The 23,197-nt window shown below is 38.5% G+C and overlaps 1 protein-coding gene across 2 annotated transcripts in view; it reads left to right on the top strand.

The window, feature by feature from the left end:
• Nucleotides 1-278: 278 nt before the first annotated feature.
• The window catches only part of LOC122811596 (60S ribosomal protein L5-B-like), a 225,772-nt gene continuing 202,853 nt past the window's right edge, over nucleotides 279-23,197 (top strand). For both annotated transcript variants that reach the window (XM_044083551.1, XM_044083550.1), the window contains exons 1-2: nucleotides 279-416; nucleotides 12,938-13,007. In XM_044083551.1, coding sequence (XP_043939486.1) covers nucleotides 414-416; nucleotides 12,938-13,007 — 73 coding nt within the window. In that variant the 5' untranslated portion in view covers nucleotides 279-413. The remainder of the gene's footprint in view (nucleotides 417-12,937; nucleotides 13,008-23,197) is intronic.

The raw sequence follows: 23,197 nt of genomic DNA, 5'->3' as shown, positions 1-23,197 counted from the left end.
TAAATCCTAAAATAATGAGTGGACAAGGACCCAAAATAGGGGCAGTTTAAATACATTACTCCTATAAACTAAGAAAGTTGCTAGACTAAGGATTTTGTTAGAATAACAAGTTTGAAACTCAAATATACGTCATTATTTAATTACCTCAATCTTGAATGTATTTCCAGAAAACTACAGATTTTTATAAAGTACTGACCTACTATAGAGAAGTTTGCCTCTGGTTATTTCCTACATGTGGATGCAATGGTTCCATATTTATTCCGTGCAGCAACATGATAATGATTTACTGTTCCGTACGGCAGCTATTTCTGCGCGTGCGTAAACGTGTAAGGCCCTTTTGATTTATTGAAGCCCGTAACTGAAATTCGCTACCTGAAGAGTTCCGAAGAGGAACTGATAAAGGTTCTGTAAAAATGGTGAGGAAGTTGACAATAATGTTCAAAAGGAATGTGGCAGAGGTTCTAGCAAGCCTACCCACTTTTTAAGCGCAAAATTATTTGCGGATGGTGATAGTAAGGATGGATTACAAATGTTCGCCTATGGAAGGTGTTCAAAAAAACACAGCTGCCATGAAAGAGCAGTGTATGTCCTCCCTTAAAAAACGTAGTGCTAAGGCGATCTGTCTTTGAATTTGTATTTCACTGAAACTTTTTTGGTATGTGTGTGCAATTTATGGGGCACACGCCAACGCTTCTCGTCAGATCTCGTTTTGCGCTCACCCGTACTCCTATTAAAGTCAAATTCCGTAATTAATTTCATTTATTAATCTGATTTTAGCAGTGAATGATTGTAGGGTTCTACTTTTCAGGGTGAGCCCAAGAAGCTACAGTAAGAAGTGATGACGCTGTTCTTATCAAATGGAAACGTGCACAGTTGATGTTTTGCTATCACAATTCTAACTAAATATATCGTTACGATTTAAAACCGTTAAGCGTTTAAACTGTAAGAAAAGTTGCATATCTGCCAAGTGTATGGGAGAAAGGGGAGTACATGGGAAGGAAAACACTGCGACTGTGGACAACACTGGACTGGTCCTCTTTTTTCGGAATAGCAAGTGCCTTTCTTGTACTAACAGCAGTGCTCTCCGTAGCTGTTAGAATAAGAACGGTAACATTTCCCCTCGAAAACTGCGTGATATTCGAGTAGTGTGCATCGGAGTATCATGCATCTCAATTGTCCCTGATTTTGACTGAAATCTTCCTCTGTCCCTCCTAAGACTAGTGATTTTTTGGGGAAAACTGGTGAATTACTGTTAATAAATAATGCCAGTAATTAAAGTTTACTTCAGAAAGTGTATATTAATTTGCATTCTGTTATTCTGTCACCGTTTTAAGTTAGTGGTACTAATATTTAAAAAATGTTCCTGATTTTTTTTCTGGATTTGTTTGAGAGCTATGCGGAGGATGGTCTTATTGGGAGTGATTATGGCCGGAATTAGCGTTTGTTTGTATGAGAAACCCAGTATGCCTCTTCCACCTTGAGACTATTTTTTGTTGTACTGTTTGAGATTAGTTTGGGGGGGGGGGGGGGTGTGACGGTCCTTACAAACAACTGACGACAATAGCACCGAGAAACAGCGTTCATGCCACTTAACAGGTCTTGAAAAACTGTTTGAACATTGTGGTGTCAAAAATTTGCACTCTCCATAAAAATCTGACAACTTAAGTCCATTATGCATATTTAGCAAAAAGAGTGAAAGGAATGCAAGAAAGGCGCATAGAATAGCAAATAAAAACGAGAGCTTAGTTTTGGTTCTGTAGTGATAGAAGGTGGAGTTAAGAAAATCAGTCTGGCACATGGGTTCACAGAATCATGGCATGTACAATGGAACAGGGTCATGTAGCAATTTATGCTTTGCCTGCTCCCACACTTAGATTTTGTTTCTCTTTTGAAGGAGCACGAGGCAGGTCATACATAGGGTGAATTTATGACTATCCATTCAGTTGTGTAATTCCTTCTTGGAAGAAAATCTGTTGTATTTCTTATTTGGAAAAATTTGCTTTAGCGAAGGGGTGGTCGTGGAACACATCTTTCCCTAAACCTTGGTTTAATTGCTGAAGCAAGTTCAAATCTCAGGTTCTAGTGTTTGTCGGACTTTTTGATTTGTGGAGAAATAAGAGGTCCTAGCTGGATCCGGAATGGAAGGCAAAGCATAAATAACCTCAAAGGAGGATAGAGAACACTGAATGCAAGGTCAAGGCCTCCATCTTCTCTGGGTAGCACCTATCCTTTAGTCCCATGATCTTTTTGTCAGGAGCCCCCTCACAAAGGGGGCATTGTACTCAATGTAGACTTGATCAGTGCAGAATATAGTGGGGTATGGACTACTTTGGATCTATATGAAATATCCCTTGCAGTCAGCTATGCCAGATAGATTTTCTGGCAACTGTTGCAGTGTAATCAAGAGGGAGTGACCTATCCATATTCCAAGGTCTCTGTTTTTAAGTGCAGTGTTTTCTATATTATAAGCTGACTGGAGTTTTTTTTTTTACCAAGTGCAGCAGTATTGCATTTTAGCATTTAGCTATACCTCTTATCCTCTTGAAGCAATAAATCTGGACAAAGGCATAAATAAGGGGGTGGGGGGCAAAGCCCCCAATTTTTAAATACACTCTTACAAATTTAGACTAGCATGAATTTTATAAAATATATGAAGTCTAAAAGTTAAATATCTGTCATTTTCTGACTTCAGTCCACAATGATTTGCCAGTAAACAGTTTAGAAAAACAGGCCAAAATGAGGTGAAAATCTGGACAGTTCAGATGCATGGTTTTAGCCCATTTTCGGCACATCAGCTGGGCAAAGGCCCCAATTTTTAAATACACTCTTACAAATTTAGACTAGCATGAATTTTATAAAATATATGAAGTCTAAAAGTTAAATATCTGTCATTTTCTGACTTCAGTCCACAATGATTTGCCAGTAAACAGTTTTTAGAAAAACAGGCCAAAATGAGGTGAAAATCTGGACAGTTCAGATGCATGGTTTTAGCCCATTTTCGGCACATCAGCTGTTGACATGCAAGTTCACCTGTATCAGAAGAGGATTGTAATACCCAGTTTACAGTCCTCTGCAAACTTAGTTAACCAGAGTTCCCTATTTTTTATTTGGAGATCTGAGAAGTACATGCCAAATAGATGTCCTAGCATGGATCTCTGTAGTACCCCACTGGATATCTTCATGCTTTTTGAGGATGTACCTTCCAGCCTCACAGTGTGGGTTCGGTCTCCGTGATCAATTTGGAATGCATTTAACTTGATAATATTGGCATGTGGTATGGTTAGCACCTGTTGTGTCGAGGTCGAAGTGTGCTTTAAGGATAGCATAACCACTGTTTGTAGCTTGCATTAGCCACTCAAAAAAAAAAAAAAAATCACCAGATTCATTAGATAAGGTACATCTTTAACAAAGCCAAACTGCCGGGGGGGGTCAAGGTTTTATATGTAGCAGTTTTATCAAGCCTGTTATGACCCATTTCATAACCTTGCATATGAGGCTCATCAGTTTGATGATTCTGTAATTCTCAGAGTCCATGGTGGGGCCTCCCTTGTGAAATGGCATCAAAAATACTGTGCACCAAACGTAGAGTACAAAGCCAGTGTATAATCTAAGGTTGAATAGTTGAAGTGGGTACACGAGTGCATGTTTAGTGCTGTTTACCAGACAGCCTTGTATGTTATCAGGTTCATTTGTAAATGTATTTTTGTGCTTTGGTGAGCACTTTTAATAGTGAGTTTTGTGATAATAGGGAGTTGTATAAATGTCTGTGGGTTGAAATTTGCACTGAATTTACTTGCTAATTACAATATCTACAGAATGAGTAGGTAGTTCATTAAGTGTAGAGCAATGTTTGGTGTTATTTCTAAACTTCCTGACATCTTCCTGAGTTTTTCTTTTTTTAATAATTTATTTTAACATATTTACAATATATACATATAAAGATTTGTGGATCTTTAGTGTTGCTTTAAATTCTAATGAGTTCTTTTCTTTTTATTGTATTGATTATTTATGCATGTGCAGGCTGGTTTACTCTTACCCTTCTCATTTTGTTTAGTTTTGGGATTAATCATTGTACAGTTTTCTAGATTAGCATTGAATTAGTGTAACTACTAGGTTGTCCATGATGTGGAGTTCACATTCATTGTGTCTTTGTGATGTAAAATGAATTTGTGGTTTTGATATGTTTCACTAAATCAAAAGATGTACATTATTGTCATTTTAGGCTTAGAACAGCCTTGTGATGAAGACTCTCTAATGTTAGTTTGCAGCATTTCTGTGACTTTTGTAGGTAAACTGAAAGCTTTGTTTAAACTTAACATTTTTGGCATTGCTTAATGACACCCACACATCATTACTTCTTCATAGACCACTGACTGAAACACTACATTCTTATTTTGTCACAAAAAAAGTGTAGTAGCTTCAAACCCAATATTCAGTGTCACCAGCAAAGCTTGCTTAATTGTTAAGCCTACAGTTGTGAGACTTTCATATGAAACTGTTACAGTGGTAATTATTTGATATTCTGAGACTCATTAGTATGAGTTCCAGAATAGAGAGATTGAATGATTGAAAATGTAGACTTGTGTATACTGAGTCCCAGATTGCCATTTTTCAGATTTTTCCCTTTCTTTCAGGTATGGCAGTCTTGGAATTGGTGTAAACTTGGGGGTGCCCCCTGCAAAAAAAAAAAAAAAAAAAAGAAAGGAGAGCAGCAGTGTTTGACTTTCTCTGTTCTGCTATATTTTCTGACTTTTTTTCATAATTCTGTGGCTCATACTTAAGTCACAAAATTACAATAGTTAGCCCTTAGACAGTACTGCATGCAGTTGTATAATCATACTACTACTACTAGTGCTGAATATTTTAGCTAGGTCCCCTACTAACTCTATTTTTGTAATTGCATGTACTATGTGTTGTCTGCTGTGCTTAACAGCAGCATTATTTATTATTGCTAACTCTCATCTGTTCTGTCTTGTATGCTAAAGGTAGCTATTACTTGTACCCAGAACGTGTCTGAAATTGATCCATTACCCTGTTAACATAATGTTAATTTAAATGGACCATGTAGATTGCCTGTCTGGATGCTGAATATTTAGTAGTTATAATCCGTTACTTGTATTGTTTGTTGTTTACAGTACTGGTGGAATTTTTTTTCTGACCTACATTTGTCTGCATTTCACTTTGAAAAATACTTTAGTGTGTATGCTACACCACCAAATAAAACAGAAGTGTCACTGTGATCTTTTTTTATCTTCATGGGTGTCTTGCATTTTATTATGCTGTACAGAAGCAAAGTTTGATTAATTCTAAGTTTATGTAGATGAGCAAATAGAGTTGTAGCTGTCCTTGAACACAGCAGTAGTATATTATACAATGACCCCTCATTAATATTCCAAAATGTGCACGCTTGGTTGGTCAGCGTGCACGTTGTAAATCAGAGTTATAGTAATGGAAAAAGGTCTGGTCGCCCAGACTTTTTCCATTAGTATAAGTTTTTTTTTTTTTTTTTTTTTTGCTTTTTACAACCTGTCTCGCTATGTTAAACGAGTTAAACATAGCGAGACAGCTTTTAAAACAGCAACAGAGCATCTCCATTGCTTTTTTTAAAGCTGTCTCGCTATGTTAAACCCATTTAACATAGCAAGACACTTTAAAAAGCAACGGAGATCTTGCTTTGTCAGTTGCTTTTTTCAGAACTGTCACTCAGCGGAGATCTTGCTTTCTCCGTTGCTTTTTTCAGAACTGTCTCGCTATGTTAAATGGGTTTAACCTAGCGAGACAGCTTTAAAAAAAGCAACGGAGATTCTCAGTTGCTTTTTTTTAAAGCTGTCCCGCTATGTTAAACTCCTTCAACATAGCGAGACAGTTTATAAAAAGCAACAGAGATCTTGGTTTCTCTGTTGCTTTTGCCCACAGCTTTGATGTACTGCGTAAGTATACCCATGTGTGCAGTACATTAGAACTGCCGCAGAATACCAGACAGCTGCAGAAGTGCAGCAAGGAGGCTTTATACAATGCCATTATTTAAGAAAAGTAATTTATTTTTTTTTCTTAAATAATGTCATTGTATAATGGCAATAACCCACTTCTGGGTGTGGGTAATGCTGGATTTTCCCACGGTTGGCTTTGTTTGGCCACTCTGGCTTCGCCCTCGTGACCAAACCACACCAACTGTGGGTAAGTCCAGCATTACCCACACCCAGGCGTGGGTTATTGCTATATTATTTTACCTAGTTCAGAGAGACAGACAACCCAGACAGAATGTCTGTTAATTCAACATGGTCAGTGACCCCCTTGTTTCAAATTTTACATTGGGTCAAGCTGTCATGTCAACTGTTCCCACCTTTCTTGATTCATAGCTACTCCCCTATCCTCTTTGACTGCCATGACCAACTCCTGCAGGTCTTTGCTCATGCAGTCCATGCATCTCTTATCTGGATTTCCTCTACTATTTTTTTTCTCTGTCCCACATCTGCTTTACCAAATCATCATTTACTTTCCTGCATGTGTGATCAAACTGTCATAGCCTGTTTTTGACATTCTCTCTAGTTGGTTCTACTTTAGTTTCCACTCCATTGTCCTCATCTGTCTCTCAGTGTGCTTCCTACTGATTGTTAGAGACACTTCATCTCAAGCTTCTTTAGCCATTCTGCCTTCACTGCATAGGTTTCTGTGGCTTACTTTTCAGGTTCTTTGGCATTCCTCTGTCACACACTAGTCATGGCACTTTGCAACAGATGGTTGCAGCTTCTGTGATCCCTGATTCTAACTTTGACTTTTTTCAGTCTTCCTTTCCTGTGAAGCACATCTCCAAATAACTGAAGCTGTTAACTCGTTCTATTGTTTTTTCCCCTTGTGTCTCAATTTTTAGCTTCTTATTTTTCCCATTTGTTGCATTGCATTTTGATTTGTCTGTACTTAACTTCATCTCATGTACTTAAGTTTTGCTTTCCAGTTCCTTACTCTGACTGGTAGATGTTGGGAGTTCACATTTAGTCTGCTTGTGGTCACACATTGTCTGCATGTAGCATATTTGTTGGTTGTTTCTCTGATCTGTTAGCTGATCTAGCCCATCTCAAGTAGAAACAGAATTGGGTTAAGAAATGATTCTTGATGCACACCCACTATCTGTGGGACTCTTCCCCCCCCCCTCTCCCAGCATGAGTCCAGACACTGTGTTCTTGTTTAGTTGGGCCATTGTACATAGCTTGCACTAATTCTACCAGTGTTTCTAGGACTTTGAACCATTGCAGAACTGCACAAGTCACATTTCTTGGGACCTTGCTGTCTGCTTTTGCCAAGTCTAGGAATGCCCATTTGAACTGTTTCATTTCCAGCTTCTCCAATATCTGTCTCACTGCAAACACTGGGTCTGTTGTACTGATTCATGATCAGAACCGAACTGCTAATCTCCTATCTTGGCTTTTATTACTCTGCATATTATTTTACTAGTCACTTTGTCTCCTGCAGTTTAATGTTGTTACACAGGAGTTTGATGCCTCTTCACTGCCTGCAGTTATGAAGGTCCCCTTTGTTCTTGTACATTGGTACTAGAATGCTTATTCTGCAGTCTTCTGGGATATGCTTGTCTCTGTACAGCAGTGAATACCATCAGAAGCCATTTCTTCCGTAGTGGACTCAATATCATGATTTTATGTGCTGTGACTTCAACTCATCTGGCTGCTTTCCTTGGCTTCATATTAGAATGTTCGTCATCTTACAGTTCTGGGTTTGATACAGCTGTGTTTCCAACTATTATACAAGTATATTGGCTTCCTTCAGGGCACATCACAAAAATATATTTTATGCTGTATGTAGTTATATACGAATCACTTAAGCAATGCATTGTTGCTTACATTCCTAGTCACTTTCATGCCGATGTAGAGCTCTAGGTTACGTGTATGTATGTATATGTATATATATATATATATATATATATATATATATATGTATGTATGTATGTATATGTATATATATATATATATATATATATATATATATATCTATATATTTTTTTTTTTTTTTTGAGTCGTGGTTATGAAGGATGTTTAAGTGAAGAGTAATTGACAAAAGGATAACATAAGCTAGTAAGTAGAACTAGGAAGAAGTGATACCTGTTGGACCGAAAACTTCAACTGTGGTTGCAGTACCTTTAAATTAGCAAAAAAAAAAAAAAAAGCATCACCAAAACGTATCCATAGCATGTAACAAGTTCCTATTACGTGATCTAACTTCAACAAGTTCGAACCCTATATGGTCGAAACCATATAATCGAACTTGCTGAAGTTTGAATACAGAAAAAAATTAAAATAAAAGATGCAACCGTAAACTACTAACTCCGAGACCGCACTATAGTGCGGAAAGGGAATATTTCCCTTTACTGCACTGTAGTGCGATCTTGGAGTTGGTATATTTAATGAGGGGGGGTGCAGGGGGGCTTGCCCCCCTGCTTGTAACAGTTAGTTTACTGTTGCAGCTTTTGTTTTTTTTTTTTCTTTTCCCTGTGTTCGAAGTTTCAAAACTTTGATCACGTAATAGGAACCTATATGTAACTTGAACTAATTGAATAGACCTAGTGCCTTCGTAACAAATAATGTATAGCACATGTGTAGGATATAGACATATATATGACATGTATGTGAATAAACAGAGTACATACACGCGCGTGTGTGTATATAGCACACGCACGCACACACACACAGACACGCACGCACACACACACACACACACTTAGATTATAGATATAAATGTGCATGTATTTGTTACATATGTATAATATACATATATTTCTGTATTAAAAAGCAGTTATGTTTTATGTATTTGTGTGTGTGCGCCCAGATGTGTATATGGACTTTCATACTGGAGTATTTCTCACTTCTTTGTTTGAGCTATGGACGAGTTTCTTATTGTAAGACTATGCATTGTATGCCCAAGTAATGCCCTGGTGTTCTGTGGTGCTTCTGTTTTCATTATTTAGAATTCTCTCCCCAACATATACACAAATATGCAGCAGCATATGTTATGTTTTGTGAAATTAATTTACTGTGCATAGACGAGCTGGGGTCTAGTTTCTCCTTTTTATTGGCATAATTGGGTTTTTACTGTGCATTTAGTAGCAGAACACATGTATAATCTACTGTCTTGTTTTCAGATTTACTATATTGTCTAACTGCTATAGATTTGCATCTTGTTAGCAGAGCAGTGGCAGCAAATCTTGGACTAATAGCTGTAGGCCTGCAAAGCGTAAAGCCAGAACATAACTTGGTTGCCTACTCCCCTTTAAGATTTTGAAAAGTTCTGTTTTTTATTACCCCTTTTAAGATTTTGATTTTTTTTTTGTATTTTTTTATTCTCTGTTATGTGTAGAAGCGAATTCCTGAAATTTACAGTTCTTTTTCTGAAGTAACTATTTCTCATGTCTTTTTTTCAGGGCTTGGTTGTGTGCTTCTGATATCATATATTTTGATGACAAGTATTATTGTTGATGTAATGTTTCTTTTGTAACAGGTTACATGAGATTGTCTAAATAAGACAGTTTTTCCACGAGCCATGAATAAAGATGCAGTCATTACAGCAATAACCCAAGGCTGGGTGTGGGTAATGCTGGATTTATCCGTGGTTGGTGTGGTTTGATCATGAGTTGCTGTTATACAATAACATTATTTAAGATAAGTTACTTTTCTTGTGTGTTTTTGGTGCTGTGGTGCTCTTGTACTTTTTTCCAGTATCATGGGGCTTTTTTAATGTACTGCGCATGTGTATGGGGCATAGGTTCCCATATTTACGAAGTACATCGGTACTTTGGAAAGGTAGCAACAGAGAAAGGAAGAGTTCTGTTGCTTGTTTATTTATTTGTTTAAAAATTTGAAATCTGGACAGTTCAGAGGTATGAGAGAGACAGGGCAGAAATACAAGGAAACTGGTTTGTTTCTTTAGTTTTGCATAACTTGCCTGAATTTCCTTATATTTCTACCCTCTCTTTCTCTCTCACCTGTGAACTCTCTGTATTTCAGATTTTGTACTTCACTTCTCGACCGGTTATCTCAAGAAATCTGGAAAGCTGTAGCATACATTAATAGAAGAAAATCCGGGCGACTGGATTTTTCTGTTGGTATATGCTGGATTTTACAGCTGGCAAGCTGGTTGGGTTCACCAATCAGCATATACCTTTTTGAGTGTTAACAGACCGTCATTGTGTTGTTGTCTGTCTTTCGGCTTTTCCCGGTTAGGGGTCGCTACAGCGGAACTCCGGTCCGCTAATGATTGGCAGTTGGTTTTTATGGTGTCGAGTTGCCAGCCCGACGCCCAACCTTCAACAAAGGCACGCCCATTCAACAGTCATTGTGTAATAATGCATATTTGATAGCAGTAGAAATGTGGTGACAGAAGCAACATGAAATTGACAAAGAGGACAGTTAAACATTCTTTCTGTATTTATCTTACATTTGTTTACCACAGAGCAGTAGTTGAAAGAAAAAAATTGCTTATAAAAACTAGCTTGCTTTGTAGTATGCTTTCTGCGTTGGAGACTCTAAAGAATCGTAATACAGTGAAAGTGAAGATAAAGTGGAGTTTAGTGAAAAGTCATAGGCAGGCAGATGGTAGCATTGAGTCTCGTCTCCAACTATATTATAGCAATAACCCACGCCTGGGTGTGGATAATGCTGGATTTACCCATGGTTGGTGTGGTTTGGTCACGAGGGCAAAGCCCGAGTGTCCAAACAAAGACAACCATGGGTAAATCCAGCATTAACCACACATGGGTTATTGCTATTATACAATGACATTATTTAGTAAAACAAAAAATTACTTTTCTTACATTATGGCATTGTATAATGCCTCCTTGCTGCCCTTCTGCAGCTGTCTGGTATTCTGCAGCAGTTCTGATGTACTGCGCATGTGTATGCTTACGCAGTACATCAGAGCTGTGGGCGAAAGCAAGATCTCCGTTGCTTTTTACAAACCGTCTCGCTATGTTAAAGGAGTTTAACATAGCGAGACAGCTTTAAAAAAAGCAACGGAGAATCTCAGTTGCTTTTTTTTAAAGCTGTTTCGCTATGTTAAACCCATTTAACATAGCGAGACTCCTTTAAAAAAAGCAACGGAGGTAGGAAGATCTCATTTACTTTTTTTAAAGCCGTCTCGCTATGTTAAACTCGTTTAACATAGCGAGACAGTGTGTGAAAAGCAACGGAGGTCTTGCGTTCTCCGTTGCTGTAAAAAAAGTTATACTAATGGAAAAAGTCTAGGCGACTGGACCTTTTCCATTACTATAACTCTGATTTTACAACATGCACGCTGACCAATCAGCGTGCACGTTTTGGAATATTAATGGGGGGGATCGTTGTATAATGACAAATTTAGCACTCCAGGTGAAAACTAACTATAAAGGTTAGAACACATTTCAGGGGTGGGCAGTGGTCAAGTTTGTGCAACTTAAACAAGTGCACATTTCAGAGAATAGAGTTCTGTTAGTGACATGCAGCTATTCCATTATAGAGAAAGAGGTGGGTGGGGAGATTGGATAAATCAGAGCCCTTTGTTTAGTATGGCCTGGAGTCGGTATATATTGATGCTGGAAAGCTGTAACAGTGATATGAAGGTCATACTTCGTGGTGGGAGTAATTGACCCCTTCCCTGTGGTGGAGCTTGCATCTTCTGTGAGAAGTCAGTGGGAGCTATACAGGCACTAATAAGTTGGGCTTCTAGTTCTTCCTGGATTTTATGATATGACTGAATGTTAAAAGACAGTGAGGGTTTGGCCATAGGTCAAGCTATTTAAGCAGTGAGGTAGATTGTGGGATCATAAGTTGTATCTGGTACCATCCAGCTATGCGTAGGTGTGCCAGAACTTAAAATAAGTTGCATGAAGAGAATTGCAATGGTGTTACCAAAGTTGGTGCAGTTTTTTGTGTTGTGCGTCATTATTCAAGCATATGAAACACAAAAAATATTTGAGTGTTCACAAACAAACATATTAACATATACAGAAAAATTGATCATAAACAGACTGAGGTTAAAGGCGAGAACTGACACCCACTTGTAATAATATATTGTATGCAGTGTAACAATTGAGTTTTATTATTGGTAAGCATGGCCATAGTAAGTGTAGGAGGAACAAGTATCAGACTTGGAATAATAATGATAGCGACAAACTCAAACAGTTCAAGGTGCAGGTTAAGGTTTCAACAGTTAATACAACAAAGGTGCTTCAACAGACTGTTCCATAATATTGCATGTAGTACACATCATAATGGCAAAGTAAACTCAGACGTGTATTAGTACAGGTAAGGTTTAAGTAAAAATACCACAGAGGTACTTGCATAGACTGCTGTGTTTACAAGCAAAACTAATTTCCAACACTGTGAAGCAAAAGTTTCCTAATTTGGGTCCAGTTTACAATTTTTAATTAGTTTATAAGCTGCAAGATATTTTGCATTTGGCAGAGGAAAATAATTTCTTTGGGACATGCATAAGAGCAAGTCAGTGCAAAATGCAATGTTTTGTTAATGCAAAAAGTGTTATGAGTAGGCAAAGTTTCCTCTGAAGTAGACTGATGAAAATATGTATAAAATAATGGAAGTGCAGCTTACTCTTAAGGAACCACTGAGAATTTTAAGAGGTTTGGAGGCTGATGGTTGCATGTTGCCATTTTATTTTGCATGTTGGTGGGGAAGAAATTAATTGACAATGATTTAGAAGCTTCTGTAAGACTTTATTTTTGCCTTAAAATGTTGCACTGTGGCAATAGTATTTTTTTGTATGTTGTCTTTTACTGTATGTCTCTTACCACACAGGATCATTTGTATTAAACCAGTCAGTGTGATTACATTGTTCTCCAATTTGCCATGCTTCTGTTATGGGGTAGTATAGTCTAGGAATGCTTTTTACTTTTATAAACAATGTGTGCAACTTGCCTTTCTTTGTCTTCCACTAGGGGTTTGTAAAAGTGGTCAAGAGCAAAGCTTACTTCAGGAGATACCAAGTCAAATTCCGGAGAAGACGAGGTAGGTCCCTTGGTAGACATGTGTGAAAAGGAGTTTGGGTGTCATGACAAAAAGTTGTCATATTGCTTATCAGTAATGTTTTTGTTGTACCTTGGTATGGCATTAATCTGGCAGCTTTGTCTACCTGTTTGTAAATCTGAATGTGTGGGAACTTGGGAATGTATATGCATCACAGATGCACTCTTGTATGCATGTGTTGAGGTAGGTCATAGATGGAAATGTATTCATATGAGTTTATGTAACATTGTGAAACATCCACCTGATCACTGTTAAGATGTGGTACAGTTTTGTTAATATATTTATATTAGAAGTTTGAGTCAGTCTGGCAAGTGAATATGCATTTTTTTTGATAATGTGCATCTAGAGGTTATTGAGTAAGTAGTGTGTTAATGTTTGAGCCCTTTGAATAGGAATATTAGCTTGCTGTATCTATATATGAAAGCCTGAACTTGAGTTTGTTATAAATGGCTGAACTAATAAACAAAGCAAAGATTCCGTTACAGGACAAATGTTTTATCTTCTGGTATAGTTAATGAAATTTCTTTTCTTCTGACAGAGAAGTGTTTCTTTTCTTGATGTGGGCACGGATCATTTCATTTCCTTTGATTTTTCTTTAATGCAATATTAATTAATTTATTTTTTTGGTAAGTGAACCAGACCAGTCTGGCTTATTTTGAGTCAATACCTAATGTGGATTTGAAATTGTGTAAGGGTCAGTTTCCTGCAGTAAAAATGGTGACGCTTGTTTGAATATCATGCAGACAAAATTGTGTTTGTCTTACAGACCTATTTATGCATTATAGAATAATGCTGTTGAAATGTCGGTGTGTGCACTAAAAGAAAAAAAAAAAGCTTAATTTAGCTACCTTAACCCCAAACCCAACCAAATAATCCTGCGTTCATGTATGTCTGCAAGTAGTTATCTTAACATCATAGCTACCTTGATAGTCATGAGTTTGTATATGTGTATAAGTAGGGTACTTTGCCCCTTTGCTAAGTGGCCTTCCAGCACTAGTAATGAGATCATTCTTTCCTTTTTCTCCACAGCCATAGCTGATTTAGTGTTGTTGTTTGAGCACAAGTTGTGGATACACATTTTATTTTTGTCTTGTTGGTGATAATTCAGTATATGGTAAAGGTTGTTCATTTTTGCACACTCAGTCCTGGGTTATGATTATGATTTTTGGGGGAATTCTGCATACATCAATATGTACTTTTTGAGAGAGTGTTTTTGTGTGACTAGATACTGGCAAGGCTTGGATTGTTTTTTAGTTGATAAACAAGAATTTGTGTGTTGGTTCAAAGACTCACACTATTTGGGACAGTTGCTCTGTATTTTGGTACAGATACAGGTTCAGAGTATTTAATGTGTCATGACTTGACTAGGAATTTTGACTTTGAGGATGCTTGACTTTTTTGTTTTTAGTACATTTGCAGGTGGTGCTTTAGTTATGGAAGTAAACTCAGGATAGTTAACATGTCAGTTTGCATAGGTTCGTATTTGGTTATAGATAAATTTTGTTAGACCTTTTGTGGACAAAAGTAAGAGCGTACTCTTGTTGGTGAGTGGCATCATGAATAATGTACTCCTTCAAAGGTGTGATTCAGTTTATGCTTGCAGGTATGAACACAGCTTGAAAAAATATGCAGTCTCTCTGTTTCAGTAAACCTAGTGTTACACACTTGCCTCCCCCCCCCCCCAAAGAAAAAAACACAAACGCTGTAAGAAACTTTCCACCAGGTGTTTCTTAGTGGAATAACTATACAAAATACTCCACAGGTTTGAAACAGTATGAACTGAGTACTGGTATTAACTGTTATAAAACTTAAAATAAACCTCTTTTAAAAAAAAAAAAAAAAAAAAAAAAAACTAATCCAGGATCCAGTCTCTTAAACTTAGTAGAATAAGTAAAAATCCACTCCAGGATTGGATTTTCTACTTTTACTAAGTTTGAGATTTAGTTTGTTTTATTGCAATTAATACCAGTACTCTGTTCATATTGTTTCAAGTTTGGGGGAGTATTTTTGCATAGTTATTCCACTGAGAACACCTGATGGAAAATTTCGGTATGAATGCATTTTGAGGTCACTTTATGGTACTGGAGCATCTGGGCACTTGGGCATATATTATGGTGCATTTTTGTGGCTCTTAATGTGGAAACAAGCCACAACTTTTTGTCATGACACACATTAATTACTCTGGTGTGGGAAGGAGTTGAACTGCACACCACTTTATGTTGATCATGGCATGATCTATCTCTATGCTTGTACTTTAGTCTACAAAACCGATACTAGCATGTTGTATTTTTAGTATGACACTTTAATAAGAACACAGGTTAAAAATCATTGGGTGAAACTATACATGTTATGCCAAGAAATGTAGTAAACCCCGCAAGGCAGTTATTCAAAATTAGTTGATGTGAAGGGATATTCGGTGATGATCCATATTTAATTAGTGGGTTGCATGCCAGAGATCCTTGAAAGGGGGGGGGGGTGATAGTGAATACAGTGGCATTTTTTTTTCCATGTCTGACTGTGACCCTTTATGGAGGCTGGGCCCAACAGAAGAATTGTCCTGAGCAAGGAGTGCACATATGGTAGTCTCTGAGATGTGAGGAGAATGGTAGGGCAGGACAGTAACAATTCCTCTAGGAAGTATGGATGATGCCACAGCAGAATGCCCTGATTTCCTTTCCATGTACCCTCTTGTGTTTGAGTAGATTTGTCCAGCAGCCATGGTGGATGGTTGGCTGGTAGCTTAGTTCCATGGTTTAAATGGATCAAAGAAGGATATCTGGCAATGGTCCGATCTGACCATAAGGTAATCACCCTTGATATCCACATCCCGCCCCCACCCCCATTAAGGAAACCACAGTAAAAAAATTCTCCAAAGCCAACTTCATGCTTCGTAAGACAGAAGTGGTGAACTTCATGACACCCATGCAGATGGACAATACAGTTACAACTGCTGAATCCTACACAAATGCACTCTATAAGCACTTACACGAGTGCATGGATCGTGCTATCCTCCAAAAAAAGGAAGCCAATCTGGTGGTCCCCCGCCTTAAACTATACAACAGAAGGAAGTAACTGTTGCAAAAGAGAGTAGAATCCCATGAGTGGAGGAGCAACCCTGGTCAGCCTCCATAAGAAGCTGAGATCCCTTATAAGATCCTCCAAAGCTAGCTACGAAAACAAAATTGCCACTAATTCCAAGGACAACCACAAAGCATTCTATAGCTGTGTCAAGAATCTCGATGGCAACACCCAGCTCTGCTCTGAGTTACAGCACAAAGACAAGAAAATTACAGAACCAACTGATTTTGCCAATATCCTGGCAGATAGGTTCGGTGCTAACTTTACCCCCCTCTCAACCCCTAAAGGGCCCATATCTATACAGGAAGAATGCAGAGTCCCTGTAATCACAACTACACAGGTAAAAGCTGCACTCTCTAAAGCCAAAAACACAGCATCCATGGGACCGGACAACATCCCAGGCTGTGTTTTACACGAGCTTCAGAACAAACTGGCTCCCCAGTTAAGCACCATGTTCAATAATAGCCTCACATCAGGCTCTGTACCCACTTAATGGCACACATTATCCCACTCCACAAAGGGGGAGCCACCACTGATCCCGGGAACTATTGACCTATTAGCCTGACGAGCCTGGTCTGCAAGGCCATGGGATGTATCATCATGGAACTCGTAAAGACATTGGTAACTTCCAAACTCTAGATCCCAACCAGTTCGGGTTTGTGAAAGGCAGATCATGCCTCCTGAACCTGAGGCAGTCACCAAAGCCGTAGATGAGGGTAAGGTGGTTCACACAGCCTATCTTGACCTCGCCAAGGCTTTCGACACCATCCCCCATTCTGGAATTATAGCTAAACTCACTAAACTAGGTATTAATCCCTACGTCACAAGATGGGTTGCCAACTGGCTCACTGACAAGCCACACTGTAAAAGTTGCAGACTCCAAATCTGACCTCAAAGCAGTGACCAGTAGAAAAACACAGGGTTCCGTCCTGGGACCTCTCCTGATACCAAACACAGAAGGCCTCTGGCTAATGAAATTTGCAGATGACTGCAAACTAGGAGGCATAGTCAAGTCCCCAAATGATGTGGACATCCTACAGAAGATCCTCGCTGAGACAGATGCCTGGTGTCAGAGCCATGGCCTCAAGCTCAATGCCAAAAAGTGCAGTGTCATCCCCTTTGGTAAAAACTCTGTACCCATGAACTACAGCATATGCAGCAATCTACTTGACACCGAATGCGTGATGAGACCTTGGGACCCAGGTGAACAGTAGTCTCTGCTTTGATAGTCACATCGCCACAGTAGTCAGGAAGTCATTCTACGTGGCACACCTCATTGTAAAAGGGTTCTCATCCAGGAAAAAGGAGGTCATTGTTCCCCTCTACTCAACACTCATTAGACCCCATTATAAAGTACAATGCCCCTTTTGGAATGTACTTCACAAGACCTCTGCATCAGCTTGAAAGGCCACAGAAGTACCTCACACAAATAGGATTACTGGCCTCAAACAAATACCCTATAATGACCGCCTCAAAAAACTCCAGCTTTACTCCTTAGCATATCGCCTACTCCGAGGTGATCTCTGCCTAACATATAAAGCTATGTCAAACCCAGAGCTGTTGGACATGCTACACCTAAAGAAATCCCAATCCCTCTGAGCTACACGCTCTAGGGAGCTAAACCTTGTCACCACAATAAACTGGACATGCTGGGGGGATAGATTCCTGTCCCAGAGACTTCCCATACTCTGGAACAGGCTACCCATGTATGTCAAGCAAAGTTCTTAATTAGCACTCTTCAAGAAAAATCTCGAGTGGATGGGAAATAGGAAATGCACCCCGGGGATCACTTCTGTGTCTTTGCCCGACAGTGGCACAGGAAAATAACTTTCTTGGGTGGCGTAAGCCAGGGAACCTTGTTGGCTAGGCTTACGTAGGCCCTTGGGCAGATAGCCTAGTTACCTACCTAAGACAGATGGTAAAGTAAAAATAGTTTTGAGTAACACACAAGTCTGTTTGTTTATTATGCATGGGTGGAAAAAAATTGAGTACCCATAGCAAATTAATTCTTAGCAACATCCAGAAGCAGCAACTTTGTCAGTACCTTGCAAAGGACATGCCTTAGATTACTAAAATTGCACCTCCTTGATCATCTGTCTTAGCCTAGTTTTCAGATTGGGGTGGGAGATTATCATTAATGCTGCTGGAGATGAGTGCAAATATCTTAAATTTGAAAGTTAATGTGCCTTCACTGAATAAGTGACTTAACATGCCATGTGTTTTACTGTTAACACTGCAGTAGGGTCAGGTCATGTAAAAATTTAAGTTTTGGAATTCAGGTAAGATGATTTTGCTAAATTGGTGGGAAGGCTTGAAAAAATACTCCTAATGAGCTTAAAGGGAGGAATGCATGACCGATGGGCTGCATTCTGCACTGTTTCCATACAGACTGTGCACTTCTATTAAGAATTAATCAGAAAAATAAGGAGTAGTGATAAGGGAAGACTAGAGAGAAAATTTTGGCTTTTATAAAATGGAAGGAGCATTGAAAAAGATGAGAGAAAGCTAGCCCAACTGGTGTATAGGCAGGAAATCAACTCATACAGACTACAGCTGACATTCAGCTAAAGGTTTGGATATTACATGGACCATCATTGAGAACAAATGATTAAGACTTGCTTTTTTTCTTATGTGGCGAGTGAAGTTGGGGGGGGGGGTCTGCCACAAGTAGAAGGTAGAGACTAGTCTGTGAATGAACAGTACCTGTGGGGAAAGTTGAGGACAGGGTTGCTTTTTTTGTTTTGGAACTCGCACATACTAGTTTCCCTCCATCATTTAAGTGACAAAAAAGTACTCTTCCCCATGATGTGGCATACTTCCCCAGTAGACCGTTTATTTTTGCTCCCAGCCTTTGGCATTGTTTTTTTAACACCTTTATTGAATTATCACTTGTGACATAGGCAAATTACATTTCTGTAAAAGTATTTAAAGTGTACTGACAAGTTTACGTTTACAAACATTATACTTCACATGTATCATATATAACCTGAACAACATTGCATAAATTATTCAATTCCTGCCCTTATTTATTTTAAACTATGAGCATCTTTATTAAACAGTCATTCACGACCTAGGCAATGTGCCTTCTGTGGAAGGTTGGGCGCTGGGCTGGCAGCTCGACACTGTCAAACTTCACTGCCAGTCCTGAGCGGACAGGTGATCCACTGTGGCGACCCCTAACCAGGAAAAGCCGAAAGAAGAAAATTTACGACATAGGCAATCGTATGTTTATATAAATGAAAACAAACCACACCAACACAATCCAAGTTGCAAACATTTTACGTCATGAACCATACTGACACACTTACAGTTGCAAACATTATACATCACTTGTCTACCCAATCATTTTCAGTCAAACATTACATAGCTCTTAAGTTCTGCCTTCTTTTAAACCTCATTCCTCCCCTGTATGTATTGTTCCCGCAATTCCCATTTTTTTTCTATGTAGTTTGCTCCTACCCGTTTCTAAAGATCTCAATTCCAATTGTTTTATCTCTTTTAATATATTCACTATTTTCAGTGTAGTTCGTTTAGATGTTGATTTCCATTTTCTAGTATTGCTTTTTTTGGCAGCTACCATAATTAGACTCAGCAAAACCTTACCATGTATAGGCAGTTCCGATTCTGTATCGAAGCTCAGAAAAATCATCATCTTTGTCGCACCTTACCATGTTATAGGCAGTTCCGATTCTGTATCAAAGCTCAGAAAAATCATCATCTTTGTCACATCAATCTGCCCACCCAGCATCTCTGACAGTGCATCCCATGAGAAATCATTAGTCTGCCAACTTACCTCAGTCCCAGACAATGTCCCCAATTACCTATTTCTTTGAGGAAAAAAAATTCTCTGGGGTCTACTTAGGCTATACAAATATTCATGTAAACATTTCCAAGCAAAAATCCTAAATCTTCTAGATTTTGTTGAATATTTGGGAGACATGCATATATTCTCCTATTTTCTTGTGAATTGCTTATTCATTCTCTCTTCCCAGTTCTTTCTAACCTCCTCTGATTCTTGTAATTATCATGCAATATTTTATATGCTGTACTGGGTCTACTTTAGTAGACCGAAACATGTAACTGAGATGAAAAGGCCGACCGCACAAGAACACATACATCCCTGAATACCAGATAAGTAAACGCTTGGCCATCCTGTTGAACTTTGCCCCTTACCCCTGTGGTCGTGCGATCTTTGAGTTGGTATATTTAGTTGGGGGGGCACAGCCCCCCACATAGGGGTATGGGGGATAAAGCCCCCCACATTGGGTTCACTTTTTCCAGATGGCCAAGCGTTTACTTGGCCAGTTAATGAAATTTACCCATAAACTCAAAAGTCTACTTGCATTCTCTGTTGTGTTCCAGTTTTCACACTGGGAGAGCTAGAATTAAGCTGTTATTCATTGTGCAGACATCTTGGAAGTTCAAGCATTGGGCATTAAGATAAATCACTCGCTGGAAACATGGATCTTCCATGAGGGTGTATAGGCTGTACGTGACCAGCATTTTGGGGGAAAACTGAATATAGGCGGTTCTTGTGGCAGAGTTTGAATTAAGCAGGGCTGTCCAAAACTTAAAATTTACTTTTTATTTATTTTTTATTTATCAGTTAAAGTAACATTCAAAATAGTAAAACCCAGACTGATGAGAGAATAGATCTCTTGTAAAGGGGGGATAACATTATTTTACATGTATTAAAATAATCAGTGTATATTGTGGCTGATAGAGGAAGTTATTTAACAACTGCTTGAGAGGGAATAGACAGAACATTTGAACAATTATTCCTGCTTTTTTATTCAAAGAAATGTTATCCACTTGCTGTACCTGGAGGTCTGTTGTGTTCGTACTCTTCTACTTCAAAGTGGGTGGACTATGAACAAACACAGTAGACCTCCAGGAACAGCAAGTCAATACATTTCTTCGATTTTTCCCTTTGTGACTTCCTTCACTAAGGTTCTTACACTTGCTCAACATGAGACTAAGTCTTGGTAGATGATCCGGTTTGAGCATTTTTGCTCAAAAAGAGAGAAGTAAAAACTTTCTGGATTGGTGCATGGGGGTATGAAATTGAGGCTGATCAATGGCTTGCAGCAGTAGAAAGTGTCCTGAAATAACCTTTATTAAAACTAAAGTTAGAAAAAGTATTTGTATCACATGGTATTTTTCCCAGAATTTTAGAATATTGGGCACTGTGCTCTGAGGAATGATTTGGAAATCTAAAGACCAACATTCAGAAAAACACTTGGATGGTGCCAGCTGCAAATGAATGGTATTGTTATTGGAAAAACAAAGTACTTTTCCAAAGAAAAATGTTTTCTGTGGATGAAAGCCACTGCAGTTTGGTGGGTCAGATATGTGCTGCAGAGTAAGGAACAAGCCACAACAAAAACACTTCCCAGAATGAAGGTGCAATAGTAAAAAAAAAAAAAAAAAAAAAAACGGCAAACTTCAACAAAATGACTAGCACCAACGTAGAGCAGCAAAGTATTTAATGTTGTTGTATCTTTCGGCTTTTCCCGGTTAGGGGTCGCCACAGTGGAACTCCGGTCTGCTAATGATTGGCAGTAGATTTTTAGGTACCGAGTTGCCAGCTCTGACACACAACCTTCAACGAAGGTACGCCCATTCACGCATGTCTCCACACACAAGACGCTTTGGCTGAGAGTCAAACAGGGCAATGTCTTACTGTGAGGCGACAACGCTACCGCAGCACCACCACCGCAGTGTAAGAACAGAAAATAAAGTAGCAAAGCTTTCAGGTATCCAGTACCCTTCTTCAGTGCTTAATAACCATACATAAAGTAGCCACAGTTATTATACATATCAGTTAATCACACAGCCAATAAAAGCAAAATTAATAATGCCGTTAAGTGCCAAGTAATATACTTTTAAAACTACATACAACATTTTACAAACAATAGTTTTAGTCTAGAGAGTCATTTGTTTAAGTTTTAAAACAGGTTTAACCGAGGCCATCTGGTTGACACATGATGGGTGTTCAGCCTGTAGTCTTAAAATCCACTGATATTCCTTATTTGTTTAAATCTCCTCTTCTAATGGATCTCATCACAACTTCCATATCCCTAAACTTAAAACTATGGGTAGCATTTTCAGATACATGCTTTGCTAAGGAGTTGGATAGTATACCCCTTCTAATTTCAGAATTATGTTTTATAATCCTGTCCTTTAAATGTCTGGTTGACTTGCCCGCATAAAAACACATACATTTTGTACAAGTAGCCAGGTAAACAATAATGTTAGTGTTACAAGTAGCGAAACATTTTAAAAGTGAAAGAAATTTTACTGTTAGGATGTATAAATATATTATTGTTCTCAATAAGAGCACAACAGCAGCAGTTATGACAAGCAAAAGTGCCTTGCTTAGCCCTTCTATTTTGTGATTTCACTGTCTGCATGTCCTTGTAACATAATCTGTTCTTAAGGTTCATGCATTTTCTATACATAAACATAGGTCTATGATTAATTTTGTTAAGCTCAGGTAGGCTCCTCGGGATGCCCCAATTATTGGTCACACTTTTTCTAATACCTTCACTGCATCTACTGTATGTGGTCATATATCGAACAGCTTGTGTATGAGCGTTATCATTTTCCCTGTCATGGTTGCTCACTATTTCACCAAATAAATGGGGGGTAGGCCGAATCTGTATTGGATAGAACATTGACCTTTAACATCTTCTAACATTTCATCCTCATAACCCCTCTCTCTAAATGAAGCCAAAGTTTCATTAATCTGAGAAACACATTTGGAATCACTAGCGTTTAACCTACTCATATGCATCACTTGGGTTTTGACAATACCCTTGTATATATGGGGGGGGGCAGAGCACATGAGGATGGGCTGCATAACCAAGTGCGACTGAATAATCAAAAACTCTGTTATTAAAAATACTGATTAATGAGCAGCAGAGACAGCAATTTAAAATTTGGCATTTTACCCAAAAGAAAGGGGAGCCAAAAGTTGAGGTTCACCTGTTCAGATTAAATGCTTAGTGACCAAATCTGCATGTGAGCCTAATGGCTTCTCAAAGATGTTGTAAATACTCTGGGTGGAAAAACTCCTTTAGCCTTAGCCATCC

This window comes from Protopterus annectens, chromosome 9.part0, assembly GCF_019279795.1.
Source record: "Protopterus annectens isolate FY-2018-M chromosome 9.part0, PAN1.0, whole genome shotgun sequence".
Classification (NCBI taxonomy): Eukaryota; Metazoa; Chordata; order Ceratodontiformes; family Protopteridae; genus Protopterus; species Protopterus annectens.
This window is presented reverse-complemented; position numbering and strand designations above follow the sequence as displayed.